This window comes from Salvelinus alpinus, chromosome 23, assembly GCF_045679555.1.
Source record: "Salvelinus alpinus chromosome 23, SLU_Salpinus.1, whole genome shotgun sequence".
Classification (NCBI taxonomy): domain Eukaryota; kingdom Metazoa; phylum Chordata; class Actinopteri; order Salmoniformes; family Salmonidae; genus Salvelinus; species Salvelinus alpinus.
In genome coordinates, this window is record NC_092108.1 from 21,930,173 (window position 1) to 21,955,532 (window position 25,360).

The 25,360-nt window shown below is 42.2% G+C and overlaps 1 protein-coding gene across 1 annotated transcript in view; it reads left to right on the forward strand.

Annotated features, from left to right (window-relative positions):
• The window catches only part of LOC139550563 (parathyroid hormone/parathyroid hormone-related peptide receptor-like), a 74,025-nt gene extending 55,696 nt beyond the window's left edge, over positions 1–18,329 (forward strand). Inside the window, exons 6-13 of the mRNA XM_071361519.1 lie at positions 7,713–7,899; positions 10,011–10,164; positions 10,727–10,787; positions 11,278–11,344; positions 11,507–11,601; positions 12,559–12,700; positions 13,162–13,203; positions 13,424–18,329. Of these exons, the coding sequence (XP_071217620.1) occupies positions 7,713–7,899; positions 10,011–10,164; positions 10,727–10,787; positions 11,278–11,344; positions 11,507–11,601; positions 12,559–12,700; positions 13,162–13,203; positions 13,424–13,798 (1,123 nt within the window). The 3' untranslated portion in view covers positions 13,799–18,329. The remainder of the gene's footprint in view (positions 1–7,712; positions 7,900–10,010; positions 10,165–10,726; positions 10,788–11,277; positions 11,345–11,506; positions 11,602–12,558; positions 12,701–13,161; positions 13,204–13,423) is intronic.
• The last annotated feature ends 7,031 nt before the right edge of the window (positions 18,330–25,360 follow it).

The window sequence follows — 25,360 nt, forward strand, 5'->3', positions numbered from 1 at the left end:
CAAATTACTGTCATCTACAGGCTGAAACCTTTCAGGTGGGCTGAAAGGGCAAATAAATTCTGACAGTCAATTTTATATGTAGTGAATTGACTGGTTGGATTTTCTAGAGAGAGTTACTTTGTTCTTATCATTGCCTTAGAACAACATATGACTCATATTCAACAGCATAAACGCTAATCCTTGAATTAATTTGACATTTTACAGTGAATCAGGTCCAGGAATTGGTGTAAAGTCGTGTTTACAAACGTTCCGCTCTGCGTGACTTAGGGAGTAAACCAATGTTTTAAGAGAGAAAGCCCCTAAACTGGCACCAGGAAATCTACGGGCCAAATGAGTTTAATAAGGCGTCTCAGGGGTCCGTGGATGTCTGGGCTGACGATCCAGCAGCATGTTCAGGAGCACTCCAGCCACGGCTCCCTCTTCCATTTAACGTCAGGCTTTTAAAACCCTCGGACACGAGAGAGGCAGGTTCATAAACGTTTTCTGGGGAGAGACCAAGTGATACATACTGCACATTAGCAGTAGTGTTCCTCCCCTTCACCCAATGCACTGGGGGACTGTTCTCCTCACAGGAGGCTGGTGCCACCTGAATTGGGGAGCACGGGCTCTTGGTAATGGCTGGAGCGGAATCAGTGGAATGGTATCAGATTCCATTCCGTTCACTCCGTGCCAGCCATTATTATGAGCTGTCCTCCCCTCAGCAGCCTCCACGGGTTCACATACAATATGATTTTCCCTCACAACTTCATAAATCAATATTCCCCAAAGCAGAGCTTGTCTAATAGCCAGGTTACCTATTGGTTTGACTACAGAGGTTAGTCACAAGCAAATAATGAGCGAATAATGATTCATGAGTTTTCTGCTGTCACTTATTATATAGCTCCCTATGATTTAAAGATGTTGACAAGGGATATTTTGAGGATAATGTGACAGATAAACTTGCTTGTCTGGGAGGAAATTCACATGCTCTTTGATCTGCTCAATACATCAGGGCTTGACATTAACTTTTTTAGCCACCTGTCCTTCGGACAAGTAGAACTGATCTTTTACTTGTCCGAAAGCTTAAATCACTTGTATGGTCTGTCACACCATGGGCCAAAAAGGTGACTGAACATTGCGTTTTTGATGCAAGAAACCACTTCACAAAATACAGTACATTCATTATGATCACTGGTGTTGACAATGGAACGCTGCTGGTCTCTGAGCCCATGTATTGTATCTCCTGCCGTTGTGGCCTTGAGCAAGGCACTTAACCCCCCACAAAGTATAATGCTGCACTGATAGGCTACTGTATAAAACACATGTGGTCCGTCAACCGTCCATCTGGAGAGCTACTGGCTGTGAAGAATCTTCACCCAACCCTGCTCAAAGACACCAGTCATCTTAGTCATCTTATCAAGGTCCTGTTGAGCAGCTTATTTTTTATTTTTTATTTTATTTCACCTTTATTTAACCAGGTAGGCTAGTTGAGAACAAGTTCTCATTTGCAACTGCGACCTGGCCAAGATAAAGCATAGCAGTGTGAACAGACAACACAGAGTTACACATGGAGTAAACAATAAACAAGTCAATAACATGGTAGAAAAAAAGAGAATCTATATACAATGTGTGCAAAAGGCATGAGGTAGGCAATAAATCGAATAATTACAATTTAGCAGATTAACACTGGAGTGATAAATCATCAGATGAACATGTGCAAGAAGAGATACTGGTGTGCAAAAGAGCAGAAAAGTAAATAAATAAAAGCAGTATGGGGGGTGAGGTAGGTAAATTGGGTGGGTAGTTTACAGATGGACTATGTACAGCTGCAGCGATCGGTTAGCTGCTCGGATAGCAGATTTTTAAAGTTGTTGAGGGAGATAAAAGTCTCCAACTTCAGAGATTTTTGCAATTCGTTCCAGTCGCAGGCAGCAGAGAACTGGAAGGAAAGGCGTCCAAATGAGGTTTTAGCTTTAGGGATGATCATTGAGATACACCTGCTGGAGCGCGTGCTGCGGGTGGGTGTAGCCATCGTGACCAGTGAACTGAGATAAGGCGGCACTTTACCTAGCATAGCCTTGTAGATGACCTGGAGCCAGTGGGTCTGACGACGAACATGTAGCGAGGGCCAGCCGACTAGGGCATACAGGTCGCAGTGGTGGGTCGTATAAGGTGCTTTAGTAACAAAACGAATGGCACTGTGATAAACTGCATCCAGTTTGCTGAGTAGAGTGTTGGAAGCTATTTTGTAGATGACATCGCCGAAGTCGAGGATCGGTAGGATAGTCAGTTTTACTAGGGTAAGTTTGGCGGCGTGAGTGAAGGAGGCTTTGTTGCGGAATAGAAAGCCGATTCTTGATTTGATTTTGGATTGGAGATGTTTGATATGAGTCTGGAAGGAGAGTTTGCAGTCTAGCCAGACACCTAGGTACTTATAGATGTCCACATATTCTAGGTCGGAACCGTCCAGGGTGGTGATGCTAGTCGGGCGTGCGGGTGCAGGCAGCGAACGGTTGAAAAGCATGCATTTGGTTTTACTAGCGTTTAAGAGCAGTTGGAGGCCACGGAAGGAGTGTTGTATGGCATTGAAGCTCGTTTGGAGGTTAGATAGCACAGTGTCCAAGGAAGGGCCGGAAGTATATAGAATGGTGTCGTCTGCGTAGAGGTGGATCAGGGAATCGCCCGCAGCAAGAGCAACATCATTGATGTATACAGAGAAAAGAGTCGGCCCGAGAATTGAACCCTGTGGTACCCCCATAGAGACTGCCAGAGGACCGGACAACATGCCCTCCGATTTGACACACTGAACTCTGTCTGCAAAGTAGTTGGTGAACCAGGCAAGGCAGTCATTAGAAAAACCGAGGCTACTGAGTCTGCCGATAAGAATATGGTGATTGACAGAGTCGAAAGCCTTGGCCAGGTCGATGAAGACGGCTGCACAGTAATGTCTTTTATCGATGGCGGTTATGATGTCGTTTAGTACCTTGAGCGTGGCTGAGGTGCACCCGTGACCGGCTCGGAAACCGGATTGCACAGCGGAGAAGGTACGGTGGGATTCGAGATGGTCAGTGATCTGTTTGTTGACTTGGCTTTCGAAGACCTTAGATAGGCAGGGCAGGATGGATATAGGTCTGTAACAGTTTGGGTCCAGGGTGTCTCCCCCTTTGAAGAGGGGGATGACCGCGGCAGCTTTCCAATCCTTGGGGATCTCAGATGATACGAAGGAGAGGTTGAACAGGCTGGTAATAGGGGGTGCGACAATGGCGGCGGACAGTTTCAGAAATAGGGGGTCCAGATTGTCAAGCCCAGCTGATTTGTATGGGTCCAGGTTTTCCAGCTCTTTCAGAACATCTGCTATCTGGATTTGGGTAAAGGAGAAGCTGGGGAGGCTTGGGCGAGTAGCAGCGGGGGGGGCGGGGCTGTTGGCCAAGGTTGGAGTCGCCAGGAGGAAGGCATGGCCAGCCATTGAGAAATGCTTGTTGAAGTCTTCGATTATCACGGATTTATCGGTGGTGACCGTGTTACCTAGCCTCAGTGCAGTGGGCAGCTGGGAGGAGGTGCTCTTGTACTCCATGGACTTTACAGTATCCCAGAACTTTTTGGAGTTAGAGCTACAGGATGCGAATTTCTGCTTGAAAAAGCTGGCCTTTGCTTTCCTGACTGACTGCGTGTATTGGTTCCTGACTTCCCTGAACAGTTGCATATCGCGGGGGCTCTTCGATGCTATTGCAGTTCGCCACAGGATGTTTTTGTGCTGGTCGAGGGCAGTCAGGTCTGGAGTGAACCAAGGGCTATATCTGTTCTTGGTTCTGCATTTTTTGAACGGAGCATGCTTGTCTAATATGGTGAGGAAGTAACATTTAAAGAATGACCAGGCATCCTCAACTGACGGGATGAGGTCAATATCCTTCCAGGGTACCCGGGCCAGGTCGATTAGAAAGGCCTGCTCGCAGAAGTGTTTTAGGGAGCGTTTGACAGTGATGAGGGGTGGTCGTTTGACCGCGGACCCGTGGCGGATACAGGCAATGAGGCAGTGATCGCTGAGATCTTGATTGAAGACAGCAGAGGTGTATTTGGAGGGCAGGTTGGTCAGGATAATGTCTATTAGGGTGCCCATGTTTACGGATTTAGGGTTGTACCTGGTGGGTTCCTTGATGATTTGTGTGAGATTGAGGGCATCAAGCTTGGATTGTAGGACTGCCGGGGTGTTAAGCATATCCCAGTTTAGGTCACCTAACAGAACAAACTCTGAAGCTAGATGGGGAGCGATCAATTCACAGATGGTGTCCAGGGCACAGCTGGGAGCTGAGGGGGGTCGGTAGCAGGCGGCAACAGTGAGAGACTTATTTCTGGAGAGATGAATTTTTAAAATTAGAAGTTCGAACTGTTTGGGCATAGACCTGGAAAGTATGACAGAACTTTGCAGGCTATCTCTGCAGTAGATTGCAACTCCTCCCCCTTTGGCAGTTCTATCTTGACGGAAAGTGTTATAGTTGGGTATGGAAATCTCAGAATTTTTGGTGGCCTTCCTAAGCCAGGATTCGGACACGGCAAGGACATCAGGATTGGCAGAGTGTGCTAAAGCGGTGAGTAAGGCAAACTTAGGGAGGAGGCTTCTGATGTTGACATGCATGAGGCCAAGGCTTTTTCGATCGCAGAAGTCAACAAATGAGGGTGACTGGGGACATGCAGGGCCTGGGTTTACCTCCACATCACCCGAGGAACAGAGGAGTAGTAGGATGAGGGTGCGGCTAAAGGCTATCAAAACTGGTCGCCTAGAGCGTTGGGGACAAAGAATAAAAGGAGCAGATTTATGGGCGTGGTAGAATAGATTCTGGGCATAATGTGCAGACAGGGGTATGGAGGGGCGCGGGTACAGCGGAGGCAAGCCCAGGCACTGGGTGATGATAAGAGAGGTTGTATCTCTGGACATGCTGGTCTCAATGGGTGAGGTCACCGCATGTGTGGGGGGTGGGACAAAGGGGGTATCAGAGGTACGGAGAGTGGAACTACAGGGTCCATTGCAAACCAAAACAATGATAATGAAAACTAGCCTGAACAACAGTATGCAAGGCATATTGATATTTGAGAGAGACATACAATAAGGCATAAAGTGATTGCAGGTCTTGATTGGGAGAGCTAGCTAAAACAACAGGTAAGATAACAGCAGCAATAACAGGGTGCTAGTCTAACACAGCAACAACAGGTAAAAATGGCGACGACTAGGCAGAGAGGGTCGGATTAACTACACACAGATCCTGAGTTAAAGCACAGAGCCGACAGGTAAAACACAAATAAACAGAATGGAGTACCGTGAATTAATGGACAGTCAAGCATGCATCAGCTATGTAGCCAAGTGATCATAGTGTCCAGGGGGCAGCCGTAGATGGAGCAGAGGAGGCCTCCACTAAGCTAGCACGCGGCGTTTAAAGTTAGTAGCCCGGGGGGTGGTCTGCTCAGACGGAGGGGGTCTGCTCAGACGTGGTTGTGTCGACAGAGAATCCAAGCCAGATGGCGATGGCGAAAGAGAGGTTGTGAATTGTAGAATTGTGTTTGCTAACTGGTGCTAGCTTCGTGGCAGTGGCGCTAGCTCTTCAGCTAGCCGGCAGATGGGCCTAGCTCGAGGCTAGCTCAAGGCTAACTGGTGCTTGCTTCGGGACAGAGGTGTTAGCCAGTAGTAGCCACTCGGTTGCAGCTAGCTAGCTGTGATGATACGGTGTAATTGTCCAGAGCTTGCGTCAGGAATCCGGTGATGTGGTAGAGAAAAAGCAGTCCTATATGCTCTGGGTTGATATCGCGCTTGCAGCTAGCCGGCAGATGGGCCTAGCTCGAGGCTAGCTCAAGGCTAACTGGTGCTTGCTTCGGGACAGAGGTGTTAGCCAGTAGTAGCCACTCGGTTGCAGCTAGCTAGCTGTGATGATACGGTGTAATTGTCCAGAGCTTGCGTCAGGAATCCGGTGATGTGGTAGAGAAAAAGCAGTCCTATATGCTCTGGGTTGATATCGCGCTTGCAGCTAGCCGGCAGATGGGCCTAGCTCGAGGCTAGCTCAAGGCTAACTGGTGCTTGCTTCGGGACAGAGGTGTTAGCCAGTAGTAGCCACTCGGTTGCAGCTAGCTAGCTGTGATGATACGGTGTAATTGTCCAGAGCTTGCGTCAGGAATCCGGTGATGTGGTAGAGAAAAAGCAGTCCTATATGCTCTGGGTTGATATCGCGCTTGCAGACTGGCAGGTATTGGCCCGGTATTGAAGCTGGCTGTGTCCGAGTTGAGGGTGAAGACCGCAGCAGTGGCTAACTGACTACTAGCTAGTAGCTAGTTATCTGGCTAGCTTCTGCTTGGGGTTACGGTTCTAAAGTATAAAAAAAAATAGCAGGTCCGTACCACATTGGGTGAGGCGGAATGTAGGAATGTATATTCAGTTCCTAGATGGAAAGTGAAATTAAAATATATACGAAATGTATACGAAAAATACGAAGACTATTTACTATTTACTATTTACACGCGACAGGACAATACAGGACAATACAAACACACGTCCGACTGCTACGCCATCTTGGAATCGAGAGTACAGAGTACAGCACCACGTCCTTTACGAAGATAATGTGGGGTTTTCGAGCAGGGCTGGAGCAAACGCCTGCACGCACAGTAGCTCTTCTGGAATCTCCAGGAGGATGTTGGCCACCCTGCAACATTACAATTACCACCAAATACCAAATACCTTTATAAAATAAATCCCTCACTCAATGAACCAGGGACCAAATGGCTACGGTGGGCGAGGTTCATTCAATATTTGTGCTTTTCAATCCCCTAAATCAGTAGTTTTATTATAGTCAGCGAGGAATTCAGCTGGCTCTAATTATGATGATCAGCACTACCTGGCATGATGACTCCTTGCTGTCCCCAGTCCAACTGGCCGTGCTACTGCTCCAGTTTCAACTGTTCTGCCTGCGGCTATGGAACCCTGACCTGTTCACCGGACGTGCTACCTGTCCCAGACCTGCTGTTTTCAACTCTCTAGAGACAGCAGGAGTGGTAGAGATACTCTCAATGATTGGCTATGAAAAACCAACTGACATTTACTCCTGAGGTGCTGACTTGTTGCACCCTCGAAAACTACTGTGATTATTATTATTTGACCATGCTGGTCATTTATGAACATTTGAACATCTTGGCCATGTTCTGTTATAATCTCCACCCTGCACAGCCAGAAGAGGACTGGCCACCCCTCATAGCCTGATTCCTCTCTATGTTTATCCTAGGTTTTGGCCTTTCTAGGGAGTTTTTCCTAGCCACCGTGCTTCTACACCTGCATTGCTTGCTGTTTAGGGTTTTAGGCTGGGTTTCTGTACAACACTTTGATACATCAGCTGATGTAAGAAGGGCTATATAAATACATTTGATTTTGATTTGATACTCTTCTGAAGAGTGTGAAAACACACACCCACATTCACACACATATACTGTTCACACGCACACTCACTGTGGAAAACCTTCACCCCTCCACACACTTACCACCTTGATAACATTTCAACATGGGTTCCTAGTGTAGTAATGGCTTAGTAGCAACACATTCTCTGATGTTTTGCACAAGGATTTATGTATTTTTCAATGATTGTCTTTGGTATGAAGAAGCCAACAGTATAACTTATAATTACCCCAACATGATGATTGCATATCACGGTGCAGATTATATCATCATTTATATGATCTTTTTCTCCTCTCCTCTCTGCCAGGCGGTTGCATTGTACCAGGAACTACATCCACATGCACCTGTTTGTGTCCTTCATGCTCCGAGGCATCAGCATCTTCGTAAAGGACGTGGTGCTGTACTCTGGCTCTGCTCTAGAAGATATGGAGAGAGTCAGTGTGGAAGATCTCAAGTCCATCACTGAGGCTCCTCCAGCTAACAAAACCCAGTTTGTAAGTGCCTAATCTTTTCTCCCCAGACTATAGGAAGTTTGGTGCGCGAGAATAGTAGGTAGCAGGCTAATGTAGTTAAGTCACTGACCAAACGCAACTGTGAATTATTTCCATAGAAAACAAATTCTGGAATACTTGTTGTTTACAAATTCTATAACTTTGTTATTTTGAGAGGTCCATTGTAAATTGGTTGGATCGTTGTAAAAGGCCTTCCTCTAAGGATATAGTGATCAGTGTAATCCAGGGACTATTGGATATGACTTACTAAAGTCGTTCCAGCATTCAGTATTATGAGTCATCGGCCTTTTCATTATAATTATTATTTTTTCATTACTGTCTCTCGCAGCATTTCTAAATTAGAAAAAAAGTAAATGCTACTGGGAAAGACTTGCCTAATGATTATAAAACAAGAAGAGAGAGAGAGAGAGAGAGAGAGAGAGAGAGAGAGAGAGAGAGAGAGAGAGAGAGAGGAGGAGAAAAGGCTAAGTCTCTCTTGGCTCGCGTGTAATATCCCTAGCTAGAGTGAGCATGCAAGGCTGAAGGAATCAGCTATGGACTTCAAAGTACTCTGGTAGAATAGACAGGCATAGAGGTGGGCTTCTCTCGTGGCATACACAGGCTGAACCTCCAGGGATTCCCTGTTGTTTACAGTTGATCAGCATCTACAGATTGGAACAACACACAGTATTCATTAGGATTAGAATACATCTTTAATTGTTCAAACCGTGATTGGAACCTAGAGGTTAAGGTTTCATCCTGGACAGGCTTGAATGTTGGTTTACTCACTACAAAGTGATTTCACATTTGTCAATGTACACACTACCCTTAGAGTTTCTGTATGTCACACCAACCCAGCAGAATAACTATATAACAGTGCGAAGCAAGAGTAGATTATAAGGATTCAAAATGGCTTCAGGTCACACTATAAGAAGATCCAAGGCATTCTGAATTGGTTCTGCGATTGACAGGTCGTGACCATGAGACTATAGTGCCTCGATCACAATGACAGCGTCATTGCATTTTGGTTCACCAGAACTACGTTCACTTCCAATGGAACGGTGCGTTTGCCTTGCAGCATGTCGCTGCAGAGGCAGTTGCAGTGCGTTCTGTGTGGTGCATACGTTGGATTTATCGAACGTATGCGTCAAAATGTATGCTTAGACGGCTCGACAGAAATGGTAACAGAAGGTGAATGGTAAACTTCTGTTTCACACATATCCAGACGGTGCTGCGTACCATTTTGCGCAATGATGCTGTAGGTGTGATTAAGGCACAAGGTTCTATCTGCCCAAAGCATAGTTCTGAGATATTGAGCATAAAAGTTTTCACATGCCAGATCTCAGAACTGTTTTGTAGTGAGTTCTTCTTTTGTTACCCATTAAGGTCCTCACCTTAAAGGTACCTAAAGTGCAGAGTATCAAAATCCTGAGACATTTGTAAATCCGTTTCTTTAGTGCAATTGCGGATATAACCTTATGGCTCTGAAATGTCAATCTGGGTTCAGCCATAAGGTTCGAACTGACACTTCTGAATTAGACATGTTCAGTTTTTAAGAAGATTTTAGCTATTTGAATAGCATAAATGATAGAATAAAACTATTGCATCAAGATAGAGTCAGAACACATCATCAAATACATTAAGACATGTATTATGATCCTCAGATGAATTACTGTCATCGCTGAACAACGATGTGATATAATTTACTGTAAGATTTCTGACAGTGTTGTTTTTTTGCTTGCGTGCCATTATTGCTGGCTAGACTAGGCTAGATCATACTTAGAGGGAGATGGAGACATGCGTTCTGATTAGTTTTGTATTTGTTCAGGCTTGTGATTGGTTTGCAGGTAGAACCTTATATCACAAAGTTCAAATTGGTTCATGCAAATATAATTTTTTTTCACTTAAAATGTACTTTTTCAAAATGTTTACTTCACAGAGATATGAAAAACCATCTAAAGATCAGATAGAACCTTATAGTGCCTAGGTCTCAAGGTGTTGGAAGTCATTAGTCATTCATCTACAAGTGCTTGTGAACATGAAATAGGCTGCTGTATTTAAGGATGCTTAGTAAGTTCAGTATATTTGATGTATTTGTCTGTTGTTTCCTTTAGATTGGCTGTAAGGTGGCAGTGACCCTGTTCCTATATTTCCTGGCTACCAACTACTATTGGATCCTAGTAGAGGGACTGTACCTCCACAGCCTCATCTTCATGACCTTCTTCTCAGACAGGAAGTACCTCTGGGGATTCACTCTAATTGGATGGGGTGAGTGGTCACAGAATTCTTTGGAGGTTTTATTGCAGATTCACTGCTATGAAGTCAAAAAATAAGCTAAACGAACTATCCCAGACAGATGTATTAATCAATCAATTTCAAAAGCCATTCCAATGTTATAATGTTTCGAGGAAGGTTTAGAAGAAAGCTGATAATATTGTTGATTCCACAATTATCTACAATTCATTGGTTTCACACATACTGTGTGAGTACTACTATAATCAGAACTCAAGAAGAGTTCAGAAAACTCGGCTGTACGGCTCCTGCATTGTACACACTGTGTGTATCTGTTATGTAAGCACAGCGCATACAATGTGGATGTTGTGTCACCCAATTGCCTCGCTGCAAGAATCCGAAAAACGACATTATATTAGCAGTATATTACAAGGGTAATTTTGACTTGAATCCACAATGATAATTGGAAGAAAATGACTGTATTTTGTTTTTGAATCATTGTTTGTGTGATTGCAAATAATTATGCTCTGTTCTGCAGGGGTCTCGGCTGTTTAGTTGTTTTGAGATCTTTTTTATGTTTGTTGTTGTTGATTTACAGGGGTCCCAGCTATGTTTGTGACAGTTTGGGCGAGTGTGAGAGCCACCTTGGCAGACACAGAGTAAGTACTGCGCTAAAATCCCAATTCGTCATTGATGATGTCAGCTCTAAACACATAGTACTGTACATTTGCCAGAATCTTTCATGGGAATGTGAAACAGGACCTTAGAACGTGTTCCAGAATCCTCTTAGATTCTTAGAACATTTAAGGGTGTGAGTGTACATCCTCAATTTCATAGAAACACGCATTGCAGTATTTACACAGTAGTACCTCTCACAGGTAGATTCTGACAGTTTTCAGGATAGGAAATGTGTGTACGGAGGAAGTAGTTTGTGTACAAGGACCATGTGTAAACATTGCCATGGCTGGTTGGATAGAATTCCAGCCTAGGACTTAGAGCCTAGGAACAGACTGTAAGCACTGCCAACTTCCCCATGTGTTGTTGCTACACTAGGATAAACCGAAACAGATCAGATCCTGAAAGTGATTAGATAAACAATTATACCTACCTGTATTAGTTTTTCATAAATGCCCTGTTTATCACTTGCAGGTGCTGGGATCTAAGTGCAGGCAATCTGAAGTGGATCGTACAAGTGCCCATTCTAACAGCAATAGTGGTAAGTAAACATGTCAATTGAAAATCTTAATTGGCGTAATGGCATTTAACGTTTTCGATTGACACGTTTACTTACCACAATTACTTACCACTATGACCACCATTTGCTTTTTGAGAGATTTGGCCTTGGTGTTCTACATTGTGTAATTTTCTGTTTTTAAAGGTGAATTTTATGCTGTTCCTGAATATAATACGAGTTCTGGCCACTAAACTTCGAGAGACAAATGCTGGCAGATGTGACACAAGACAGCAGTACAGGTAAGAAGCATTACTCTGAGTGACTGCTCCTCCTTCCCTGACTGTTTCATCATGACATTTTGTATTCCTTATATACATTTGTATTCTGTTTTATCTCCAGCATGCTGATAGAAATATAGAATCTTTATCACACCGAAACATGCCACCAGTAATGTCAGTGATACGTAGTATGTATGAAAATGCATAATGCAGTGAATGACCATGATAACATCAAACTTAATCTCCTCATTACAATAAATGTCACGCACAGTAAATCTAAAAATAAATGTTAAAAGTATAATAATAATAATCACATTGAAATCTGTACAGCACTGTAGATTAAAGGTACAGTAGATTATATTTGTAGCTGGCAAAAAATGTTTTATGAACAATGGGACAAAATGCCAATAAATACACAGAGTGTACAAAACATGACAATCTGTCTTTCCATGACATAGACTGACCAGGTGAAAGATATGATCCCTTATTGATGTCACCTGTTAAATCCACTTCAATCAGTGTAGATGAATGGGGGGAGACAGGTTACAGAAGCCTTTAGACAAGACATGGATTGTGTATGTGTACCATTCAGAGGGTGAATGGGCAAGAAAAAATATTTAAGTGCCTTTGGAAGGGGTATGGTAGTAGGTGCAAGGCGCACCAGTTTGAGTGTGTCAAAAACTACAACGCTGCTGGGTTTTCAAAGCTCAACCGTTTCCTGTGTGTATCAAGAATGGTCCCCCACCCAAAGGACATCCAGCCAACTTGACACAGCTGTGGGAAGCTTTGGAGTCCACATGGGCCAGCATCCCTGTGGAACGCTTTTGACACCTTGTAGAGTCCATGGCTGCACAAATTGAGGCTGTTATGAGGGCAAAAGGGGGTACAACTCAATATTAGGAAGGTGTTCTGTTTTGTACACTCAGTGTAGATTGTAATAAAAAATAATCTTATGAACATTTTCTTGTATTTATTCAGGAAACTGTTGAAGTCTACATTGGTCCTGATGCCACTGTTTGGTGTCCACTACATAGTGTTCATGGCCATGCCTTATACTGAAGTGACTGAAGTCCCATGGCAGATACAGATGCACTATGAGATGCTTTTCAATTCATTCCAGGTACCGACTTATGTTGTACAGCATAGATGGATGGATGGATGGATGGATGAACGAATGAATGAACAAACTAATGAACGAACTAACTAATGAATGAATGAACAAACGAACGAAAGAATGAATGAATATACTACTGCATATGGGTTTAGTCACAGGCAGCCAGCAATAGATCCGAAACGATGGGCTACTACAGTACTTTAAAAATATCCAATAAGGGGCACTACATCTGTTCTAGTGGTGTGCTACACATAATTAGCTATTGAGTTGTGATTAAACTGTGATGAGTTAAGATTTTGAGAGAGCACAGCTCAGTGTTTTCAGAGTAAGCAGCTGGTATCAATGACGTGAAGAAGTCACTTTAGATTGCATGGCATTCTTCCAGAGTGCTCTGGATAGATGCACAGGTCAACCTGTGAACTTTGAGGCTTAAGCAAAAATGTAATAATGTTTTTTATCCTTTTCAGGGATTCTTTGTTGCAATTATATATTGTTTCTGTAATGGGGAGGTAAGGACTACTTTGAACAACTTTGTTAATATATTTCTGTGAAAATGTCCGCAATGACTCATTATAGTATTTTATTTAAGACAAAATATGTAATCCTGAAAGATAATATAATGTTCAAGATGAATTGCAGTCACAGCATGCACACACCTGAGACTCAATTATTGTATGTCACAGTAGATTAGATCTATTTAGTGACAATCTCATTTCTTTCCATCTTTAGGTTCAAGCGGAAATTAAGAAATCGTGGAGCAGGAGGACACTAGCGCTGGACTTTAAACGTAAAGCCCGTAGTGGCAGTAACACATATAGTTATGGACCTATGGTGTCTCACACCAGTGTAACCAACGTCACTGCCCGGGGGCCCCTGGCACTGCACCTCACCACGCGCCTTGGGGGCCCCGTCACCGTCAACGGGCACCGGAATCTCCCGGGGTATGTGAAGAATGGTTCCATCTCTGAGCACTCCATCCCTTCCTCAGGACAGGAGTTACATGTTCCCGAGGAGGAGCAGCCATCCAGTAACGTGCCACCGCATTCTGTTGAGGAGGAGAAACCCTCGCCTGTAGTGGAGGAGGAGCGGGAGACCGTCATGTGACAATCATGTGACCTCTTGCGAGAGATGGTCATGTCATGTGACCTTCAGGCAGCCAATAGCGCCTCCACTGTGAGGACAATCTCTGTAGGAATGAGTCATGGGAAAGATCTCAATTACATACTCCTTGTGTCCTCTCTCCTCGTCTCCAGAGGGACCTCTGGCGTTCTCATCCAATGAGTTTTGAAAAGGAGAAGAGGAGAGAGGACGCGAGGAGTATGCAATTGAGATCTTCCCATGAAACATAGCACCACATAGACCAGTCAAGCTTCTCAGTTGATTTTATTTCACTGCCTTCAATGTGTTGCAGCAAGTACTTTTAAAATGGATGAATCCCAACCATGGTCTGTGGATGAACAGTAGGCTAATGTGTCTGACTGAAACAGACAGCATTGATTGTCCACAGGTCCTGTGGCTGAAGGTGTCAACTGTATACTATAGGTCCTCATTCTGGCAGGAGCATGTTAGCTTATGTTAGTGTAGCAGATGGCTAAGTTAGCATACAGCTCACTAGCTCACATCTGCTACATTAGGCACTCCTAGTGATATGAGAATATGCCTGGCTGCAGTTGATTCTGCCTGCGTGGTTGGGGAGATCTCACTACGTTTCAATTTGTTTGAAAATGTGGATGTAAATTGACCCAACCCACTTTGATGTAGCTAAAAGGGAATAAAACTCAGGTCCTCTAAACCCTCCATTCTAGTGCATCAGTTGGAGCTAGTCTGTAGTTTCAGAGGTGTGCTGGCTTCTAGAGTTGATTTATATGGAGAAAGGCCCAATGGATTACTTTTCCCCATGAGTATCAACTTTTTGTACAGTTTGTATTTTTGCTATTTAAAAGAGACTATCCTAATATTCAATGGCTATGGAAGGTTATGCTTTTTCCATGATGTGTTGATTACATTCTTCAATAATAATATTATATTTCACAATATATAATGCCACAAAAGTAACCGAAACTTGGAGCCCATTGGAGTCAAAACGTGTTTTTCCTGTGTTTTATATATATTTCCACACTCTGAGGTTGGAATAATACTGCAAAATTGTGTAAAGGATGATAATGCCCTTTTAATGTAAGAGCTGTTTGAAAAGACCGCCTGAAATATCTGCCTGTTTTGGTTGGATGGAATTTTGGCCTGCCTGGCAATGTCACCAGGGGGTAAATTAGTTAATAGACCAATAAGAAAGAGAGTTCCAAACCTCTCTGCAAATAATAGCTCGTTTTCAGTTTTCCTCTCCCAACTCAGACCACTCCCAGATAGTCCGAGCAAAATTCTTGCTTGCTTGAGAAATTACTCTTTGCTAAGAAGGAATTTTGGTTTCTTTTTGAAGTAAGGTACTTAATTGTTACCCAGAAATGATTTGTTATTGAGATAAAAGTGGTTGCATTGGACCTTAAGTTTTGAGAGAAATGGAGTGGTAGAGACAGCTCGAAGAGGACAAAAATAGCTATTATATAATGTAATTGTAGAAAACTACTTTATTAACATTTTAAAGGGAGGCACCCTCTCCAAAACTCAGGGTGCAGAAAACAGTAAAAAAATGTACGGAATGTTAATTAGATGAGGAATTCCAAGGGATTCTCAAATTCCACAGGAGAATTCCCAGGGAGACTTATGAAGAGACGGTATGAAGGAACACCAGAACTGAATAGCACACAACTGTTATGTTTTATATAGTCCAGTGTTTTGCTGCTCTTTTTGTATATACAGTATGTATGCATTTGCATAGAAGTCACAATGTTTACAATGATAATAAAATCCATTCTAGCTGTGAGCTAAAATAGCATCAAAGGTCATGTAAATGTATTAGAACTATAATTTGATATTTGTACAGACTTTTGAAAATGTTAAGGGATGTTGAAAATGTAGAATGATTTATATTGTATTTAGTGGTAAAAACATTGAAACTGGATATATACTGTAGGTGAGAGACAACATACTGTTATGAGGATTCAGGACCATAGAGTTAAGATTTCAGTAGAATGCCTATCAGAGGTAATAACATAACATTAGACAGCTATTTACACTATACTCACATGTAATTCTGTTAATGTGGCAGTTTATTGACTTTAGGTTGATGGGAGTCAAGAACTCAATTGCACTCCGCTACTGTATATCCACATGTATACACTTTGACCCTACAGTTCCCTCCCCACTACTCTATATCCACATTTATAAAGTGGGTGGTTTGAGCCCTGAATTCTGATTGGCTGAAGGCCATGGTATATCAGACCATATACCAAGAGGTATGATAAAACATTTAGTTTTACTGCTCTAATTACGTTGGTAACCAGTTTATAATAGCATTAAGTCTCCTCTGGGGTTTGTGATGTATGGCTAATATACCACGGCTAAGGGCTGTGTCCAGGCACTCCGCGTTGCATTGCGTATAAGAACAGCCCTTAGCCGTGGTATATTATATTAGCCATATACCACACATCCTCAGGCCTTATTCCTGAAGTATATACTTTGTGAAAATATGTCTAGTTACACTTTACATTTCAGTTACATCACACTGCAGTTCGCTTTCCAGACAATGTTCACGGAGTGAAGTGAAGGGTTAAAATGATTTGTTTGTTAGTTTGTCACAGAAGCAGAATGTGTGTCTTTTAGAGAGTGTCAAGTAGCCTGGTCCTATACAGTACAGTATGTGCTGTAGCCAACTCTTCTAGCATTGTCATGCCTTACTGTATGTACTGTATGTTTGGCATGAAAATGAATGAACACATAGAACACAGAGAGGAGTTGGCTAAAGCACAAACAGACTCATTCATTAAGCTATGTGTAAAGATGTCAAGGTCCCAACACGTAATGTACATTTCATTCTCAATCCGTCCCAATAGTTCATATACGTTTTCAACCCTGTCCATCCCAATGTATGTTTCATTCCAATCCGTCCCAATAGTTCATATACGTTTTCAACCCTGTCCATCCCAATGTACGTTTCATTCCAATCTGTCCCAATAGTTCATATACGTTTTCAACCCTGTCCATCCCAATGTACGTTTCATTCCAATCCGTCCCAATAGTTCATATACGTTTTCAACCCTGTCCATCCCAATGTACGTTTCATTCCAATCCGTCCCAATAGTTCATATACGTTTTCAACCCTGTCCATCCCAATGTACGTTTCATTCCAATCCGTCCCAATAGTTCATATACGTTTTCAACCCTGTCCATCCCAATGTACGTTTCATTCCAATCCGTCCCAATAGGTCATATACGTTTTCAACCCTGTCCATCCCAATGTACGTTTCATTCCAATCCGTCCCAATAGTTCATATACGTTTTCAACCCTGTCCATCCCAATGTACGTTTCATTCCAATCCGTCCCAATAGGTCATATACGTTTTCAACCCTGTCCATCCCAATGTACGTTTCATTCCAATCCGTCCCAATAGGTCATATACGTTTTCAACCCTGTCCATCCCAATGTACGTTTCATTCCAATCCGTCCCAATAGGTCATATACGTTTTCAACCCTGTCCATCCCAATGTACGTTTCATTCCAATCCCTCCCAATAGTTCATATACGTTTTCAACCCTGTCCATCCCAATGTGCGTTTAATTTCTGATCTCTGTGTGGCTTGCTATTCCTATTTATTGTCATTGTCTTATATGGTTAGGGCACATGATCTTTTATACTGAAGAGTAGAGCTAACTATAAAGGTGGAGATCATTTTCTGCCTCACAAAGATCTGTTGCGTGATATAAGCGTGATGTAAGGATACCATTAGAGAAAGTGTTACCTAAAGATGCCATCTAAGCCAACAAGAAAATGAAAAATACAGTAGAATATCCCCATTATCTTATACAGTGGTTATCTTAAACCAACCTACAGCCAACAAACATGCCACTGGCAAGTAAATAAGTTTGGGAGTATTATTATTATTATGTTTTGTAGGTATGCCCGTCTGAGCTTTACATGTCCATGTTTGATTCGGAGGGGGCAATGGTAGAGCCAGTGTTGATTAGGAAAACATCATTTTTTTATTTTTATATTTGAGCACTTTAATACCCTATTATATTTCCTATTGTTGGAGCTAGGAACACAAGCATTTCACTACTTCCGCAATAACATCTGCTAAATATGTGTATGTGACCAATAACATTTAATTTGATTTGATTTATTGATTGTATCATGTACATTTATTGTTTTTTAAATTCAGTATGTAAACAGGCCAATACTTAACAGAGCTAATATTGTACTCGTTTTTTTTAAAATGACCTCTCATGGAAGTAAAAATTAAATTTTCATTGTTTTTTTATTTATCTTATATTGAAAATGTGTCCGTCCTCAAAGAGATAGGAGTTGGTATTTTTCATGAATAGTCTTTATGCCATGTGTAGAGAGGGTGTGACTGTTTGTGTTTGAAATAGGACACACCATACCTGGTTGTTTTCACTCAATGTCGGTTGAGTGAAGTCAATGTTGTAAATGTAAACGTGGGTTTAAAATAAAATAAAATTCCAATCTAATGTTTATCATTGTATTGTGAATAAGACATTAAAATGTACAATTGTACTGTAACTGAAGTGTTCATTGAATTTGAAACATGACTGCAATCCTATAGTAATTCTGTTCTTGTTCTAACAAGAACTTACATACAGGTTGAAGAAATTAATATGTACTTTTATTCTCATTATATACAATATTATACGCATTCCATATTTACAAAAAGTATAAAAAAAATCGACGAGTAAAAAAATAAATGTGTTTTTCCAGTGTTCACTTTTTCACAGGCGGTTTTTTGGCTCCCCCCTTTGCACCTCCTTTCGCACCTCCTTTATCACTTCCTCCTTTCTCCATCTTCTTCCCTTTTACTTGACTTGCTTCTCCTTTCTTTCCTCCATCCTTTTCACCTTTTTCTCCTTTTTTCTTAGTTGATCCCTCCTTTTCATCATCCTTTTCCTCCTTGGCACCCTTGCCCTCTTTCTTTCCCTTGGTCTTCTTTTCCCCCTTGTCACCGTCCACTTTTCCTGAGACTGTTGTTACCGCTTCTTTTTTCTCCACAACTACAGCTAGAATGATAAAAAGCACAAGAGGGAACAATCACTTGGAGGCCGCAACAACAGCATTTGTTATCATCAAGACCTCTGACAGCAATAATATCTGGTAAGTGGAAAGGAAAATATATAATCCCGGCAAAGCGAACCCTACCTTAAGTGGGTCACAGTATTCTAATGAATGCGCATCTGTCTTTCTCCATTCTAATGAACACGGCCTATATATTCTACTAATGAGGTTTCATACGTTTACTGGGCTGGCTGGGAAACAAATTATGGGTATTTGAAATAGAAAAATATTTGATTAACTAAGTTTGAATCTACCAGAAGGCCATGAAGTACTGTAGGCAATCTGCACTCCAGAGGATTTCATAATCCTGGTAATTGATCACGACAAACATAACAATCTAAATGGCCTCTGTACTACACAACATCAAAATAACTATGTTTGTTCTATGCTATGAGTTTCGTTTGCTCCACCTCCGAGAACCAATCAAAATGTAAGGTGAACCCAGGTCAAGGAAGGAACGAGCTTCCCACTGATGCTAGGACAGCAGAGTTCCTGTCCATCTTCTGAAAATGTTTGAAATCCTAACTCTTTAAAGAGTATCTTAAATAACCCCCCCCCCCTAAAAAAATACCCTCCCCCAAAAAAATACACCCCCCCCAAAAAAACAATACAAATAAAAACTAACACCCTTGCCTTTCATGAACTAACACTCACACTTCATCTTTTACTACTCACACTGACTTTGCTGATAGCTACTTTATTGAGGAAAATGTACTTACTATGACTGTGATATGTGGTTGTCTCACCTAGCTATCTTAAGATGAATGCACTAACTGTGAGTCGCTCTTGATAAGAGAGTCTGCTAAATGACTAAAATGTCAATCGAATGAGACTTTACTGCAAAGCAAATAGATCTAAAATATATGGAAATAATTCAAGATGTACAGTGCCTTGAGAAAGTATTCACACCCCTTGAATATTTCCATGTTTTGTTGTGTCACGCCTACCTACAATACCACATAATGTCAAAGTGGAATTGTGTTTTTAGATATTTTTACAAATTAATAAAAAATGGGGAGGGATGGTAGGCTTAGAGGGGAAGGATCATAGGGTTAGGGGAAAATAATAAAGGAAAATGCATTTAAAAAATGTTAATATATACACTGCTCAAAAAAATAAAGGGAACACTTAAACAACACAATGTAACTCCAAGTCAATCACACTTCTGTGAAATCAAACTGTCCACTTAGGAAGCAACACTGATTGACAATAAATTTCACATGCTGTTGTGCAAATGGAATAGACAAAAGGTGGAAATTATAGGCAATTAGCAAGACACCCCTAAAAAAGGAGTGATTCTGCAGGTGGTGACCACAGACCACTTCTCAGTTCCTATGCTTCCTGGCTGATGTTTTGGTCACTTTTGAATGCTGGCGGTGTTTTCACTCTAGCGGTAGCATGAGATGGAGTCTACAACCCACACAAGTGGCTCAGGTAGTGCAGCTCATCCAGGATGGCACATCAATGCGAGCTGTGGCAAAAAGGTTTGCTGTGTCTGTCAGCGTAGTGTCCAGAGCATGGAGGCGCTACCAGGAGACAGGCCAGTACATCAGGAGACGTGGAGGAGGCCGTAGGAGGGCAACAACCCAGCAGCAGGACCGCTACCTCCGCCTTTGTGCAAGGAGGTGCACTGCCAGAGCCCTGCAAAATGACCTCCAGCAGGCCACAAATGTGCATGTGTCAGCATATGGTCTCACAAGGGGTCTGAGGATCTCATCTTGGTACCTAATGGCAGTCAAGCTACCTCTGGCGAGCACATGGAGGGCTGTGCGGCACCCCAAAGAAATGCCACCCCACACCAATACTGACCCACCGCCAAACCGGTCATGCTGGAGGATGTTGCAGGCAGCAGAACGTTCTCCACGGCGTCTCCAGACTCTGTCACGTCTGTCACATGTGCTCAGTGTGAACCTGCTTTCATCTGTAAAGAGCACAGGGCGCCAGTGGCGAATTTGCCAATCTTGGTGTTCTCTGGCAAATGCCAAACGTCCTGCACGGTGTTGGGCTGTAAGCACAACCCCCACCTGTGGACGTCGGGCCCTCATACCACCCTCATGGAGTCTGTTTCTGACCGTTTGAGCAGACACATGCACATTTGTGGCCTGCTGGAGGTCATTTTGCAGGGCGCTGGCAGTGCACCTCCTTGCACAAAGGCGGAGGTAGCGGTCCTGCTGCTGGGTTGTTGCCCTCCTACGGCCTCCTCCACGTCTCCTGATGTACTGGCCTGTCTCCTGGTAGCGCCTCCATGCTCTGGACACTACGCTGACAGACACAGCAAACCTTTTTGCCACAGCTCGCATTGATGTGCCATCCTGGATGAACTGCACTACCTGAGCCACTTGTGTGGGTTGTAGACTCCGTCTCATGCTACCACTAGAGTGAGAGCACCGCCAGCATTCAAAAGTGACCAAAACATCAGCCAGGAAGCATAGGAACTGAGAAGTGGTCTGTGGTCACCACCTGCAGAATCACTCCTTTTTTGGGGGTGTCTTGCTAATTGCCTATAATTTCCACCTTTTGTCTATTCCATTTGCACAACAGCATGTGAAATATATTGTCAATCAGTGTTGCTTCCTAAGTGGACAGTTTGATTTCATAGAAGTGTGATTGACTTGGAGTTACATTGTGTTGTTTAAGTGTTCCCTTTATTTTTTTGAGCAGTGTATATTTGATATACAGTACCAGTCAAAAGATTGGACACACCTACTCATTCAAGGGTTTTTCTTTATTTTGACTACATTGTAGAACAATAGTGAAGACATCAAAACTATGAAATAAAACATATGGAATCATGTAGTAACCAAAAAAGTGTTAAACTATAAATATATTTTATATTTGAGATTCTTCAAATTAGCCACCCTTTGCCTTGATGAGAACTTTACACACTCTTGGCATTCTCAACCAACTTCATGAGATAGTCACCTGGAATGCATTTAATTGAACAGGTGTGCCTTGCTGAAAGTACATTTGTGGAATTTCTTTCATTCTTAATGCATTTGAGCCAAGCAGTTGTGTTGTGACAAGGTAGGGTTGGTATACAGAGGATAGCCTTATTTGGTAAAATACCAAGTCCATATAATGCTAAGAACAGCTCAAATAAGCAAAGAGAAAAGACAGTTCATTATTACTTTAAGACATCAAGGTCAGTCAATCTGGAAAATTTCAAGAACTTTTAAGGTTTCTTAAAGTGCAGTCGCAAAAATTATCAAGCGCTATGATGAAACTGGCTCTCAAGAGGACCGCCACAGGAAAGGAAGACCAATAGTTACCTCTGCCGCAGAGGATAAGTTCATAAGAGTTACCAGCCTCAGAAATCGGCAATTAACTGCACCTCAGATTGCAGCCCAAATAAACGCTTCATAGAGTTCAAGTAACAGACACATCTCAACATCAGCTGTTTAGAGGAAATTACGTGAATCAGGCCTTCATGGTCGAATTGCTGCAAAGAAACCACTACTAAAGGACACGAATAAGAAGAGACTTGCTTGGGCCAAGAAACACGAGCAATGGACATTAGACCGATGGAAATCTGTCCTTTGGTCTGATGAGTCCAAATTTGAGATGCTTGGCTCCAACCGCCGTATCTTTGTGAGACGCAGAGTAGGTGAACGGATGATCTCCGCATGTGTGGTTCCCACTTTGAAGCATGGAGGCGAAGGTGTGATAGTGTGGGGGTGCTTTGCTGGTGACATTGTCTGTGATTTATTTAGAATTCAGGGCACACTTAACCAGCATGGCTACCACAGCATTCTGCAGCAATACGCCGTCCCATCTGGTTTGCACTTAGTGGGACTATCATTTCTTTTTCAACAGGACATGGACCCAAAACACACCTCCAGGCTCTGTAAGGGCTATTTGACCAAGAATGAGAGTGATGGAGTGCTGCATCAGATGACCTGGCCTCCACAATCACCCAACCGCAACCCAATTGAGATGGTTTGGGATGAGTTTGACTGCAGAGTGAAGGAAAAGCAGCCAACAAGTGCTCAGCATATGTGGGAACTCCTTCAAGACTGTTTGAAAAGCATTCCAGGTGACTACCTCGTGAAGTTGGTTGAGAGAATGCCAAGAGTGTGCAAAGCTGTCAACAAGGCAACGGGTGGCTACTTTGAAAAATCTAAAATATATTATGATTTATTTAACACTTTTTTAGTTACTACATGATTCCATATGTTTAATTTCACAGTTTTTATGTCTTCACTATTATTCTACAATGTAGAAAATAGTAAAAATAAAGAAAAACCCTTGAGTGAGTAGGTGTGTCCAAACTTTTGACTGGTACTGTATATACAGTTGAAGTCGTAAGAATACATACACTTAGGTTGGAGTCATTAAAACTCGTTTTTCAACCACTCCACAAATTTCTTGATAACAAACTATGGTTTTGGCATGTCGGTTAGAACATCCTCTTTGTGCATGACACAAGTAATTTTTCCAAAAATTGTTTACATACAGATTATTTCACTTATAATTCACTGTATCACAATTCCAGTGGGTCAGAAGTTTACATACACTAAGTTGACTGTGACTTTAAACAGCTTGGAAAATTCCAGAAAATGATGTCATGGCTTTAGAAGCTTCTGATAGGCTAATTGACACAATTTGAGTCAATTGGAGGTATACCTGTGGATGTATTTCAAGGCCTACCTGCAAACTCAGTGCCTCTTTGCTTGACATCATGGGAAAATCAAAAGAAATCCCCCAAGTCCTCAGAAAAATTATTGTAGACCTTCACAAGTCTGGTTCATCCTTGGGAGCAATTTCCAAATGTATGAAGGTACCACGTTCATCTGTACAAATAATAGTACGCAAGTATAAACACCATGGGACCACGCAGCTGTCATACCACTCAGGAAGGAGACGCGTTCTGTCTCCTATAGATGAACGTACTTTGGAGTGAAAAGTGAAAATCAATCCCAGAACAACAGCAAAGGACCCTGTGAAGATGCTGAAGGAAACAGGTACAAAAGTATCTATATCCACAGTAAAACGAGTCCTATATCGACATAACCTGAAAGGCCGCTCAGCAAGGAAGAAGCCACTGCTCCAAAACCGCCATAAAAAAGCTGGACTATGGTTTGCACCTGCACATGGGGACAAAGAACGTACTTTTTGGAGAAATGTCCTCTGATCTGATGAAACAAAAATATAACTTTTTGGCCACAATGACCTTCGTTATGTTTGGAGGAAAGAGGGGGAGGCTTGCAAGCCCGAAGAACACCATCCCAACCGTGAAGCACAGGAGTGGCAGCATCATGTTGTGGGGGTGCTTTGCTGCAGGAGGGACTGGTGCACTTCACAAAACAGATCGCATCATGAGGTAGGAAAATTATGTGGATATATTGAAGCAAAATCTCAAGACAACAGTCAGGAAGTTAAAGCTTGGTCGCGAATGGGTCTTCCAAATGGACAATGACCCCAAGTATACTTCTAAAGTTGTGACAAAATGGCTTAAGGACAACAAAGTCAAGGTATTGGAGTGGCCATCAAAAAACCCTGAATCCTATAGAAAATGTGTGGGCAGAACTGAAAAGGCGTGTACGAGCAAGGAGGCCTATAAACCTGACTCAGTTACACCAGCTCCAGCAATGGGCCAAAATTCACCCAATTTATTGTGGGATGCTTGTGGAAGGCTACCCAAAACGTTTGACCCAAGTTAAACAATTTAAAAGCAATGCCAACAAATACTAATTGATTGTATGTAAACTTCTGACCCCTGGGAATGTGATGAAAGAAATAAAAGCTGAAATAAATCATTCTCTCTGCTATTATTCTGACATTTCACATTCTTACAATATAGTGGTGATCCCAACTGACCTATAACAGGGAATTTTTGCTTGGATTAAATGTCAGGAATTGTGATAAACTGAGTTTAAATGTATTTGGCTAAGGTATATGTAAACTTCAACTGTATATGGTTGTCTAGCAAGGATCAACAACCAATTTGGCAGAGCTTGAGGATTTTTTTTATAATAATGGGAAACTATTGTACAATCCAGGTGTGCAAGGCTCTTAGAGACTAACCCAGAATGACTCACAGCTGTAATCACTGTCAAAGGTGATTCTAACATGTACATTTCTGTATTTCATTCTCAATAAATTTGCAAAAATGTATTGAAACATGTTTTCACTTTGTCATGTTTTTTTTTGTGTAGATGGGAAAGAAAAACAATCTATTGAATCCATTTTTAATTCAACTGTAACGCAACAAAATGTGTACTAAGTAAAGGGGTATGAATACTTTCTGAAGGCAATGTAGATGGTTATATCCCTTCCTTGATCCAGCATATCCATTGACATGTATTTATTCATTGTTTTATATGTATTTATTCATTGTTTCCAAAGTCAAATGGCATTTTGAGATAGAGGAAAGATGAAAGTATTGAAACTATTTAGATGAAGACTAAGCTGTTTATATGCCATCTGTTACAACTAAACATGTGAATCAGCATGAAGACAGACACAGTGTGCATGTCTTACAACGT